The following is a 12,885-nucleotide window of genomic DNA, read 5'->3' as shown; positions in this document are numbered from 1 at the left end:
TATTAGAAAACATTTAAGAATACGTACTAACGAAACGAAAGAACTTTTGGTACAACCTAATACATAGTTTCCTCATGTTCGGTTATTTTTACATTCGGCATCGAAGCTTTTCCTCTAGCCATTTATATCTGTCCTCTATTCTTCAACAATTTCCGATTTTTCTAATTTTGCCAGATAGTATAGCGGTTCCGTTAATTTGACCCGGTTCGTTACCGATTCCGTTAAAAATATGATTTGCATCGATCGCCGACGTTCTGCCTCGCGGAGAAATTCACCGAGGGATGATTCGAGCGTTCGCGACGCGTCACACGGTGGACGAGATCGATAGATCCCACCAGAAAGTGGATGCATTCGCTCGATGTGAATCCGTTCTCCGCGGTACCGTGCGATCTCTTCTCGCGCATTTCCGGCTGCGATTGATTATTGAAATCGGCAGCCGCCATTGGGACGCGCGCGCGCACATCGAAAGCATCGATCCTGCATCCTGCTCAATTTTAATTGGCTCTCCGCGGGTCGGGGCTCCGTCTTCGATACAGATTCGAATGCTTCTAATTTTGTTACGCTTCGGCTGAATTCTAACATCGGCCCACATTGGATTCTAACTATTTCTGCTTTCTTGCAAGAAGATGACTTTCGTGGGGGCAATTGTGCGTTATGAAACGTAAAGGATTTTCCAAAAAGGGCTTTCAAGATTTTAATTTTCGGTAACGGAATGTTAGGGTACTGTTAGGGTAGTCGCGGTGGAGATATTAACCCTTTGCGCTCGAGGCATTTTTCTATAGAATCAAATCCAGTCCATTTTTATAATCAATTTCTGTGAAACCAAAAGCTTTACTTCGAAGAGAAACAGTCTCTCGTTCTACTAACGTTCAAGACTCGATGTATTATTATTTCAATTAATAATTAGCTGTATTCTGATATAAGTGGAATTGAAATATGTAGTACGTTCACAAAATCGCTTTTAAATTAGAAAGAGATATGTATTTCTAAACGTAGCGTAAATATATCGCTATAACTGAACATACAAAAAATTCGTTTAATTTTTAAGTGGTATCCGCGACGTGTTAAAATAATAATGCATTCTAATGTTCGGAAATGCATCGGATAATATAGAATTTGTGTATTGGAGGATGTGTTAAGTTAGAATGAAAATATTTAGCTATGTAGAAGGCTTAGCACATAATATTCACACTGGCAATGTTTACAAAGCCAAGGTTGAGCATCCCAACTAAACACTTCACTCATTACCGAATACATGCACACTCATAGCGAAGTCATTAGTGGATTATCAAAATCGATTTTCTCGAAAACCGAACCTCGAAGGATACCCAATTTACATTGAATCGTTATTGTATCAAAATTTCAGTTAATTTACTGCACACACCTACAGGCCAACATATTATACCTAATCACGTTATTAATTTTTAATCACCACTAATCATACTATCATACAAAATTTCAGTTAATTTACTGCCCTCACCTACAGCCCAACATATTATACCTAATTAATTTTTAAACGCTACTACTAATCATACTACGTTTAATTACTTTCGTGTATCAAGATTTGCGAACGAAAACGTTCGTGTTATGTTTACTTTAATACGAGTGATTGAGTGTAAATAATGATTTAATGGGAATCTCTGGGCCAAATTAAACTCGTGCACTAATTAATAAATAAATCATATCTACTATACTATATTATACGAACCAAAATTGAAGATTGTCAAATATATCAAAATAATGATGCTTAAACGAATAAATATATTTTGAAAGTTTCGTTCATTCGCTAATAATTTTAGGTACATCTTGAGGAGGAAAATAATCAAGATAGTAATTGCTCATTTATATTAAATATATAAATAGAAATTTGGGAAGAATCAAGCACGGGACCGCGTTGTTTACTCGTTTTCTCATTTCTTCCCGTTGAAATTCAATTTTGCTGCGAACCGATCCCATTAATGCGCATCACGGAACGTTTGCTACACCGAAACACGCTTCCAAACTAATTTTGCAAGATATACAACGCAATAATTCACGGATAAAGAACAGGCAAGAGGCAAGAAAATCGATCGAGATAAAATAAAGAAAAAAGAAAAAAAAAACAAGGAGGGAAGCATTGAAATTTATTCGAATTTGTCAGTAGAGATGTCGTGAGCTCAATGGCTTTCGTTGATATTACATATCGATTTCGGCAATACACGCTCGAACGGTTGTAATTAAACTCTATGTAACGACGTTGTGTTCCCTTTTTCAATTTCAACTCGAGATCCCGATTTCCTGTTGATGGCTGCTAAATAGTAAATTGGACAGCTTCTTTCCCAACCATTTCAAACCATATTTTTTTTTTTATGGAGTCTATGTATTATTACATTTCTTTACAGTGTTCTATGGTCAATATATATTTCGGTGGCAGTATTGAAAGTATTTTTGTAAATATATGTTATATTAGAATAATTCAATTTTGTTATTCATAGAAAAATCTGAATTGAATTCAAACATGTTTGGAATTAAAGAATTATTAATTTAATTGAAAAGTTATAAAAAAGACATTACATATATTGACCATTTTTATATGGCAAAAATATTGCAGTCTGCACTAATTCCAATAGATTCTTGCTATAGATAAATTCGAATAATCCATTTATATTTACATATATTAGGTTGTCCCAAAAGTTTCTTTCGTTTTATTAATAAGTAATATACACAATATTTTATGACTGATGCTACATTATTGAATTGTGTACGATTCATTTTGCTCCATTACTGTTACAACATCAATATCTAAGAAATTAGAGTGTCTATTTATATAAACACTGCTACACAAAATAACTGGGTGCAAGTCACGAAAGAAACTTTTGGACCAACCTAATACTTAATTCATATTAATATTAACCATAGCATATATGTACAACAAATAATAAATTAAATATACATAAAATATTTCTAATCGTCATAAGTAAAGTTAGATTCAGAATACCAACAAGACAGAATTCTTTCAGAGTCAAACCGATGGTGATTAGCAAATGGTTGAAACATTTAACGTTGATTTCGTTCCGCTCCAGCCACCCCGATAAATTTGTTTTACACACAGCCGATAAAATATCGTGTTATTTAGTTTATCGCGACAAATGAATGCCCTTGTGCATGAAGTCCAACCAGGGAACGACGCACGTGTATCGAAAACAAATTCCCAAAATGTTTGCATAAAAAGTGTTCACGTCAAAAATAAATTTTCGAAATATTTACCGCGAGGGGGAGAGGGGGAGAGCCACGTTTGTATTTAACGAGTGATTTTCTGAAATATTTTCCAGCGATCGACGGGTGTCACTCATTTTTCCTCGAATTCATCTAATCTTGACAGCTAACGAGGAATTTATTAAAGTATTAAAGTCACGCCATGCATGAAATGACTCTGATATGGATTACGATTATTCGTTACACTAATAGTACCTTAGTTCGAAGATTCCAGCTTTCATTTTCAATCGTGTTCACGATTATTTGTGATGACGTAAGTTGACCATCAGCGGAGGGGTGCACTTGGTTCGAATCATAATTTTCATTTTATCTGTAACATTATTAGAATTGGACGTTAAATAAATTTGTATTCGAAAATGTTTGTGTTTAAATAGACTTTCATTCGTATGAATTTTAATTTGAATATAGTTATAATTGAATAGAATTTTATTCGAATAAAATTGTACTCGAATAAATGTTTAATCGAATCGACTTTCACTCGAATAAATGTCTATTTCAATAAATTTCGATTCCAGTAAATGGCTATATTGAAAACTTTTTATTCCGAAATATGTATATTTTAATACATTTTCATTTGAATTGTAGTTAAATAAATTTTTATTCGAATAAGGTTTGATTCCAATAGATATCTGCGAATAAATTTTCATTTGAATAAGTGTCTATGACAATGAGTTTTGATTTCAATACATGTCTATTTTAATAAATTTTCGGAAACTTCGACACATTCGCTCGCACACGCGCACTCGCGCTCGCGCACACACGTGTTGCTCCGTTTGACAAGTAGAGCTAGTGGAATTAGGGAGACCCACGCGGTTTGATCACGCAGCATTAGCGCTTAGGTGGACGTATTGCGAGCCCCGAGCATACAGATTTGGCGCGGTATTTAATTGGTCTGATTAATAATCAAGTAATAAATGAAATCTAAAATATATGCAAAAATTAAATAATACAAAACATTTTAAAAATATGTAATATGCATAGGAACTAAATAATATAAAATATTTTACAAATACATACTTACAGAAACTATATAATATACGACATTTGAAAAATACATACATACGAGTGTTTAACTTTTCCAGGGACGAATTTTAAATTAATTTATTTTGCTCTGATCGAATACACACAAACCAAAGCAATTTTAAAATACAAATATGCTGTCTCGATATAATATGGTCTATGTTTCATTTTAAAAAGTATTGTAATCGAAATAGTAATAATTTTAATATAAAAGCAAACGTACACGTATGAGTCAATATCCTTTAAGAGGTTAATGACTATTGTCACTAAAGGCACCGTGATGTTCTGCTGTAAAATAACACAATGTTAGCGAAAAGGGCCATCGACTAATTGCTTAATCGACTGTTTCGTCGATACTATGCACTAGTAATAGGATACTAGGCATTAGGACTGTGGATATTTTGTAGACAGTAAATGTAATGAGAGTAGTCTCATTTATATGCATGGTACAATGGGCAGAATTGTTTGAACCAACTGCACGTGCAAACCTGGAACACCTGAAACCACACTTGCACGTCTGAAATATACATGTCTCAATTCGCCGAGTACATACTATCATAATTGCATGAAAGGGTGAAGTCTACCAATGAGAATGAAAACGTCAATGCTACAGGAAATTCTCCTGCTCTGGAAAAATTGCCAAATTTACATAACCTTTAACACTTTCGCTGCGGATGGCGCACATGTGCGTCCAACTGATAAATTTCAAAAATATATGGTTGTTTTTATTATTTTTCAGTTTTCATTTTTTTTTTTGTTCGGCAATCGTATTATATATAAAATAAATTACCACAAATATATGCTTTTCAAAATAATCACATCAGAACATTTGTAAGAAATTTTTCATTAAAAATAATATCATAATGGCAACTCCCAGCGAACGGCTACTTATTTTCGCCCGCAGCGAAAGTGTTAAACTAACCTTCTTAAATGATCAAACGTCAAAAAGGATACACTAAAGGCTTCACTGTAAAGTCTGTCCATCTAGAAGAGAAACGTAACACAAAAAGAATCAGAAAATAAAGAAAAACAACAAACTAACAGAAACAATTATTATTTTATTGAGCAATCATATATTACAAATTCTTCAGAATGTCGACTCGGTACAACAGCTAGATGATATCTTTTGTCAGGTTGCAAGGAGCTATCCTATACCTGAGAAAGAATTGATTTTAACAGCAGAAAATCACCACGTTAGAGGACTAAATAACTATACTGGAGGATATTGGGGTTGAGTAATAAGTGTACACATGTTGCAATATTTCGAAACGATTTGCGTCATCTCTGTCCGCATCGCTAGCTTCATGTGATTGGAGAACCGATCTCGTTGCGTTCAAAAGGGATAGTAAAAAATGTTTATCGTCGTCGTGTTCTTCCGCCTCTGCACCACGTCTCTAGGCGAGGCTTTGTATCACAGCCCGACTAAGTTCTCTTATATGAAGATCGTCATCGACAGCTTTTCTCTTGACCTCCTGACGTTCAGGTGATTTCGGGGACGATGGCTCACACGGTGTTTGTTCTTTCCTCGAGCGACCTTCGATGACTTTCTTTTCGGCTCTTTCACATTCAGAAGACCCTGGCTGTGACGCTTCAGGGTGCACTTGTACATCATCTTGCTCGCTCTCGGGCTCCTCTTCTTCGACTCCGTCGCCTTCTTTCGAAACGGAGTCCGTTCTAAACACATTACGAGCATACTTAGTGCCATAACCAGTTCGTCTTCGACGCCGGTATATAAGTGGACGCTTACATCGGAGTGTCGGTCATTACTGGTGTCAGAAACGTCAGCATGTCGAAGTACTTGTACGTGGTTCAGTTCTTGCTTTCGCCGCACACGACCGCCTTTCTCCTAGCCAGTTCTCGTCTGAAACTCTGCCGTATATTTTTCCATTTCTTACGAATATCGTTACCTAAAACAACCCGAAATTTTGGTCCCTATTCAACTGAATTATTGCGATTGCGAGGATATAGGATTTAAATTTATTTAGAATTAGGTTGGCTGCCGTGTAAGTGCTCCTTAAAAATACTTTGAGGTTTGTATTTACAGTAATAACTACATTTTATTTTTATTTTAGGTATTTGAGTAGTGACAAATGCAGTAGGAAGTACAAGTTATAGCAAAACAATTTGTGCTCATTGTTTTATATGGAGATATGTTTAAATTTCTCACTTTCGTGAAACGGCGGCCATTTGCTTGTGTCACTGTATGGCCACCGTTGGGTCACCGTTGGGTCACCGTTGGGTCACTGTTGGGTCACTGTATACTCTATGAATACTTGTAGATTATGTTTTGCACGATTTACTTTAATTTTTACTGAAGAATCAGGAACCGTTTAAACAAAATGGTAATCTACATGCTGAAAGCATTTATACAACGAATAATAATGAACTTAGAAGACCTTATCAAATATTTTGCATAGTGCATTTGAAAACTCCTTCTTATTTTGGCCAGGTTCTCGGCCATCGGGACCACTGTGCGACGGAACTTCTGTAACGGTGGTAGTTGCTTGGCCCGCGCGTAGCTTTGTAAAAGGGTCTTTGAAGAGGCCCGCCGCATGAAACTGCCATAAATGGTACGCACAGAGCCAATGGCCGAACTGTAAAGTAATAAAGCTCTTTCCGTTTCGACGACGACGTAGCTGCCGTAAGTCTATTAATTATAAGCGGTTCATTATGAATAATTTGACGTTGTTACCTCCGCCTCGTGGTGGGACGATCCAGACACAATTTTGATGGGGGTAATTAAACCATAATAAATTATAGATTCTTAAAACTTGTTAAAGTGGCGTGCAGATAGAATACTGTTCGATCATTACACGATACATATGGAATTTTATGTATTTAACCCTTTGCGCTCGGGTGGCGCCTCTATGGCGACATATGTTATTTAAAAGTGATTTTGTGAACGTACAATTTCAAATTCACTTACATCAGAATGCGATTAACTAATAATTGAAATAATAATACATTGAGTCATGAATGTAGATGTTTTTCTTTGGAGTAGAATTTTTGGTTTCACAGAAATTTATTATAAAAATTGACTGGATTTGATTTTATAGAAAAATGCCTCGAGCGCAAAGGGTTAGTCAATTTTAAAGTTGGAGTTACCGATCATAATTTAATAAAGAATTTTATTAATATTGTTTGTTCAAGAATACATTCCACGATATCAATCTCTGACAATATAATTTCCTAGTGATATTAAATACGAAAATTTGAATCGTTGGAACAGATCAGGGTTTGAAGTTTGAAACGTGAGTCGCGCGTGGTTTGATTAGTGACCTCATGGAACTGTTGTGTCTCTTATGCCAGACTGTGACTCTGTATTGTTTTTGAACGACTGTGAACCATAATCACATCGTTAGCAAGCGTAGCAATAATATTTATAATATTTATACTCATTAAATTTTTTATTTGTAAGTTTTTTATTTTCATACTCCATATCATATAGCAATCGTACAATAATTTGATGATTAAGGCCTATCGCACGCGGCGCAACCGATTAATTTCAAACCACTCTGAAACTAGTTGCATGCGACCGTGGATCCAATTCTTTAGTAGGTAAAACAACAAGCGCAAACGGTGTGTAACACTAATTTCATATCGGTTGCGCCGTGTGCGATCGGCCTAAGATAACAGTGATTACTTAATTATGAATTGCATCGGGCTAAATGATTAGGCTGGAGGATGTTTGGATTTCAAAGAGACATGTGCACCCATGTCGCGATATTTTGCGACAACTTGCATCATTTCTGTCCTCATCGTTAACTTCAGGTGATTCGGAACAGCTCTCGTTGCGTTTAAAAGGGACAACAGGAAATGTTTGTCGTCGTCGTCGTCCACTTCTGGAGCACGTCTTTGCAAAAGACTTTGGATCACAGCTCGTGTAAGTTCTTCTATGCAGTCTCCCTTGGGAGATTCTCTTGTAGGTCCTCCAGACTCGAAAGACCCTGGTTGAGGTGGGTTTGGCAACGTTTGCTCCGTTTCTACGCGGTTTGGCTCGGTAGTCTCACTATTGGTTCTTCTAGATTCTGAAGATCCTGATTGAGATGGTTTGAACACAGTTTCTTCCTTTTCAAGGTGACTAGGCTTGGTAGCCTTACTGTTGGTTCTACTAGATTCTGAAGATCCTGATTGAGATGGTTTAAACACAGTTTCCTCCTTTTCAAGATGATTAGACTTGGTAGCCTTACCGTTGGTTTCTCTAGATTCTAAAGAGTCTGATTGAGATGACTCAGGTAGAATTTCTTCTTCTTGTAAGAGATTAAGCTCGGTAGCTTTTCTTTTGATTCCCTTACAAACAAATCCTGTTTGTGATGGTTCGGATTTTGTTTCCTTCTCAATAGCTCTTCTTTTGCTACCTCCACATTTAGAAGACACTGGTTGGGAAGAATCAGGTAATACTTGGGCATCTTCTGGTTCACTTTGGAACTCCTCTCCTTCCACATCATCATTTCCTTCCGAATTCGTCCTGAATGTGTTAGAAATCAATATTATAAGGATTTCTTCTTCAATACCACAACCTAACTTACTTTTGATTCAAAATTATTGGTTCCAGAAACGATAAACTGTCGAGATAGGGTGTCCCAGACCGGTTTGGGTCATAATCAATCAACCTTTTCCTGTCCATTTCTCGTTTGTAATTCTGTTGAATGTTCTTCCACCTTTTACGTATATCGTGAGCTAAAACAATTGTATATTTAATGCTGCTGGGAACAGAGTTTCCGTTCTTCAGCGATACGAAAGTACAAAGGTACGCTATGTTTCTGTGTTTGAAGTTATGCCACTTTTTGTTTCTGCAACTAAAGTATTCCACATCCTATTTGCGATACATCTACCGCATAATTGCACTGGAATTCGCACGTCTGAATGACTATCAGATAAAATCACAGAACAAACGTGCACTTGGAATCGGAACAAATAAAATAGTATTATTACCAACTCTAGCTTTTTCTTGGCGAGACATGTCTTTGTAGTTTGGATGGACTACTAAATGTATTTCCTCCCAGCATCGTTTCTTCTTTCTCGGGTCAGAGTTGTTCACGTTAGTCGAGTCCCAAATGGGAAGACGTTTCCTGACTTCTTCGATAAACGCTTTTACGTCAAAAATTTTCGCTTGTTTCTGCATGTGATCTGTGCCTGGTGAGTTAAGGGTGACTACTAGCGACGCAGCAGGCACATGAGTCGCACAGTGCCAGGTCTCCGTGGTAAGGACTGAGTGCCCCAATCGTGTGCCTGTATGAAAGAACTCTGAAGAGGACACTGGGGATTGTGCGTGAGCCACTACCTGAGTAATACGCAGTACAGAAACCGGAACATGTATTCATAAATACGGTCCTGAATTTCTACCCCAAATTTTCTCTGGAGTAGAACACATTTTTTATTTGTTTATCAGGTCATCATACAAGTTTGCACCACTTATTATTCTGCTATTCAAATTAATATGGAAAGGATACGCTCAAATGTTACGGAAAGATGCAATCATCCGCTGTTTTTGTGATCGTTTTCTAGAGTTCTTGCAAAGTCATTATACCGTCGATATAAAATTGGTTGTAGTTCTTTTTTTTTTTTTTATTACATATTTAACGTCGCATCAACCTTTGGTTATTAACGACAGTTTCTTATGTTATACGAGATAATATAATTCTAAGATTTGGTTTACATCAATTTTTAACTGGACGAAACGTTTGAAGAATTATGAGGATGGATGAAGTCAAATTGCCTTATCATTTTGAATAAATTGTTCAACTCTGAAAGTAACATAATATACATATGTCTATAGGGCGGACTTATATGGGATGACATAATTCTAAGATTTGATTTAGATCAATTTTTAACTGGAGAAACGTTTGAAGAATTATGAGGATGGATGAAATCAAATTGCTTTATCATTTTCAATAAATTTTTCAACTCTGAAAGTAACATACATATACGTATGATTAGTAGACTGCGGATCTTTATGGATTTATAGGCAATTTGAATGTGCAAGAAAGTATAAAATGCAAACAATATGTAAGAATATAAGAAAGATTGAAAGTAAAGTTCACGTTGTAATATTTGCAGAATAAAATAAATTCCTATTTAGGTTCAATTTTTATAAGCACTTTCGCGAAGATTTTATTTTGCATAAAGATCCGCAGTCTATTCATGACAAATTAAAAAATTAATAATGTACTACTTTGGAAAATGTATAAATGTACAAAATGATTAGTATACTTTATGCTTGTATTTCTCTTTCTTTATGAAAACTTTCTATAGCTTGTGTGTATTACTGAATAGTTTCAAAGAATATAGCGACCCTAATCGCAGCAGTAATCGTGAAAAAGAAATCGATCGGACACTCGTAAAGAAGCTTGCCACGCCAATGGTCGTCTTATTGGCGGGCAAATTCGAATCGAATACGTTGCTTTCGCAAAAATAAGCGTCTTCATGAAAAATTCTCACGCATTCTTGATAAGTGTTCAGTGTTTTAAATAGATGAAAAATGATGTTGGGAGATACACATCAGGTTAAATGAAATATGTGAATACGGTAGAATGCATTATACGGAAATTTAGGTTATCGTTGCCGCTACTTTTTAAACGGACTGAAACTAGATGGCAGGAACAGGAAAATCGATCCTGTGGCGTCATGAGTGACTATACACGCGACCATTAGCATTCTAGGATAGTTGCTCAGCAGTCCCTCCATTTTGCGGATTTATGGAACCTTTTAGATTAAAGTAATTTAAAATTCAATTGGTACTCCCGTTATATGATACTTATTGTCATTATTGTCAAACGGACAGAAATAATTTTAGAAATATAATAGTAAAAAATCATAAAAATTCTGACAGAAACGGGAGAAATGGAAAAAAGAATTCAGCAACAATATAGTATAAGGAAATTTAAACAAATGGAATGTATCGATAGTTCTCAAATTTCATTGTTTATAAATCCTAATTTCCCTTGAACGTACGTTTTAATTTATATTTTTAAGTACAATACAATTAACTCTCGCAGGTCTTACACTCATATGTATCTTTTGTTGAGATAATCATGCTCTATCGCGTAATCAACTCTGCAAACTCAAACATAAATATTTATTACATATATAGACTCTGAAGATTGACCAATATGGCGCCTTACATACGCTCACACGTATCATTCTGTCAACAACAATCATCAGTTTCTTTCTTTGTCTTCCTAAACACCTGAAAGAATAACCATCAACATATTCCGTTACCATTTATCAAATGCTCCTATCATAATTTATCTTAATTCACCGACCCCCTAATTTCGTCTAGGACCCCCCACGAGGATATAATTTCCGTACTCCACTTCCTACGACATTTCTCGAGATCCTTCTTCGAAAAGACCGTCGCGAAAAACCATGAAAAATCGATCAAGCGGCCGTAACTGCGAATGACTATTCGCGGAATCATCGGTTCGAAGAAAGGAAGAAGACGAGCCCGCAGCAGAGAGAAGGCAGAGTGAATCGAGACCGCTGCGCAGAAACCGCGGCGGCGACGTCGGCGGCGGCGGTATCATCGTGGCCTCATCGACCTAACCTACTTTAGCCGAGGGACGCCTGCACGAGGACGACGGTGGCGCCGTCGCCCGAGGACGTCCGACGGCGACGCCACTAACTGTATCTACGGCCGTTCTCCAACGTCCTCGTACCAAGCTCCACCTCCGCCTCCCCCTCGACCCCCCTGTGCTCCTCTGCGCTCCTTCTCCTTCTCCTTTTCCTTTTATTTTTCTCTCTCTCTCTCTCCCCCCCCCCTCCCACGGTTGCTCCTCTCTCTTGCGCTCTGCTTTTCCGTGACACTCGGATCCCCCTCTCACCACCCCTCTCCTTCTTCGCGGCGCTGTCCCTTTTTACCCTAATCGCACCGAGCGAGCACGAGAACTTTTTTCTTCCCCCTCGCCGCCTCCAACCCCCTCGAGGCGGGGGCGAGTAACGATTTTCGAAAGACTAGAAACGAAAAGTTCCCGTTTGCGCCCGTCGATCGACCGTCCCGATATATTTTATCTTGTTAGCGGCCCCGACGCGGCTACCGCGAGGACGAGACGCGAAAAACACGTTCGATCGAGGAAAGAGAGGATCCATCGAACGGATAACAGCCAGAGACGACCGATTCTCTCTTGACGCGATGCGAATCGCGTGAAACGAACGAAAGGTAAACAACTTCGCGCGACAACAGAAGTCGATAACGTGGATTGTAAAACGAAAGGAATGTAGAATTACCGTTTCTCGAATTTTTGTTTTATAGTTTTATTTTATATCGAAGTCCTGATTTAAAATGGCTGCCATTAGAGGCGACCAACGCCGTCCTAGAGATTAACGAGTTTATGTATATTAGTTCATTTATTTGATTTTCTTTTATAGATTTAAGCATCGAGAACAAGTATAGTTGTGCTGTGTAATACTTTAAAGAAGATGGTGCTAGCTCAAAAATGGTCTTCCAAGAGAATCTGCATCTCATGAAAACGGTACTAATCTTGTTTATTGACAATCAGAATGACATTTTTCCAGAAAACAGCACACAAAAATCTGCAGACGAATTTTGTCCAACTCCCAGCGGTGCATTGCATGTAGTTTCACAGAAATAAATCGAAATAAAGACGACGA

General features: G+C 37.2%; 2 protein-coding genes across 2 annotated transcripts; both read right to left on the bottom strand.

The window, feature by feature from the left end:
• Positions 1 to 5,072: 5,072 nt before the first annotated feature.
• LOC128894085 (uncharacterized) lies at positions 5,073 to 6,175 on the bottom strand. The gene is made up of 2 exons (XM_054155547.1): positions 6,023 to 6,175; positions 5,073 to 5,949 (listed from the first exon to the last, which is right to left on the bottom strand). Exons 1-2 carry the CDS (start codon positions 6,061 to 6,063, stop codon positions 5,670 to 5,672), a joined length of 321 nt encoding a protein of 106 aa, XP_054011522.1. The 5' UTR covers positions 6,064 to 6,175; the 3' UTR covers positions 5,073 to 5,669.
• A 1,540-nt stretch (positions 6,176 to 7,715) lies between these two features.
• On the bottom strand, positions 7,716 to 9,894 carry LOC128894074 (uncharacterized). Its single transcript, XM_054155536.1, has 3 exons — positions 9,211 to 9,894; positions 8,805 to 8,955; positions 7,716 to 8,743 (listed from the first exon to the last, which is right to left on the bottom strand). Exons 1-3 carry the CDS (start codon positions 9,398 to 9,400, stop codon positions 7,948 to 7,950), a joined length of 1,137 nt encoding a protein of 378 aa, XP_054011511.1. The 5' UTR covers positions 9,401 to 9,894; the 3' UTR covers positions 7,716 to 7,947.
• Positions 9,895 to 12,885: the final 2,991 nt, after the last annotated feature.

This window comes from Hylaeus anthracinus, unplaced genomic scaffold, assembly GCF_026225885.1.
Source record: "Hylaeus anthracinus isolate JK02 unplaced genomic scaffold, UHH_iyHylAnth1.0_haploid 3, whole genome shotgun sequence".
In the NCBI taxonomy this organism is placed as follows: domain Eukaryota; kingdom Metazoa; phylum Arthropoda; class Insecta; order Hymenoptera; family Colletidae; genus Hylaeus; species Hylaeus anthracinus.
Note: the sequence above shows the minus strand (reverse complement) of the source record. Positions and strands in the feature narration are given on the sequence as shown.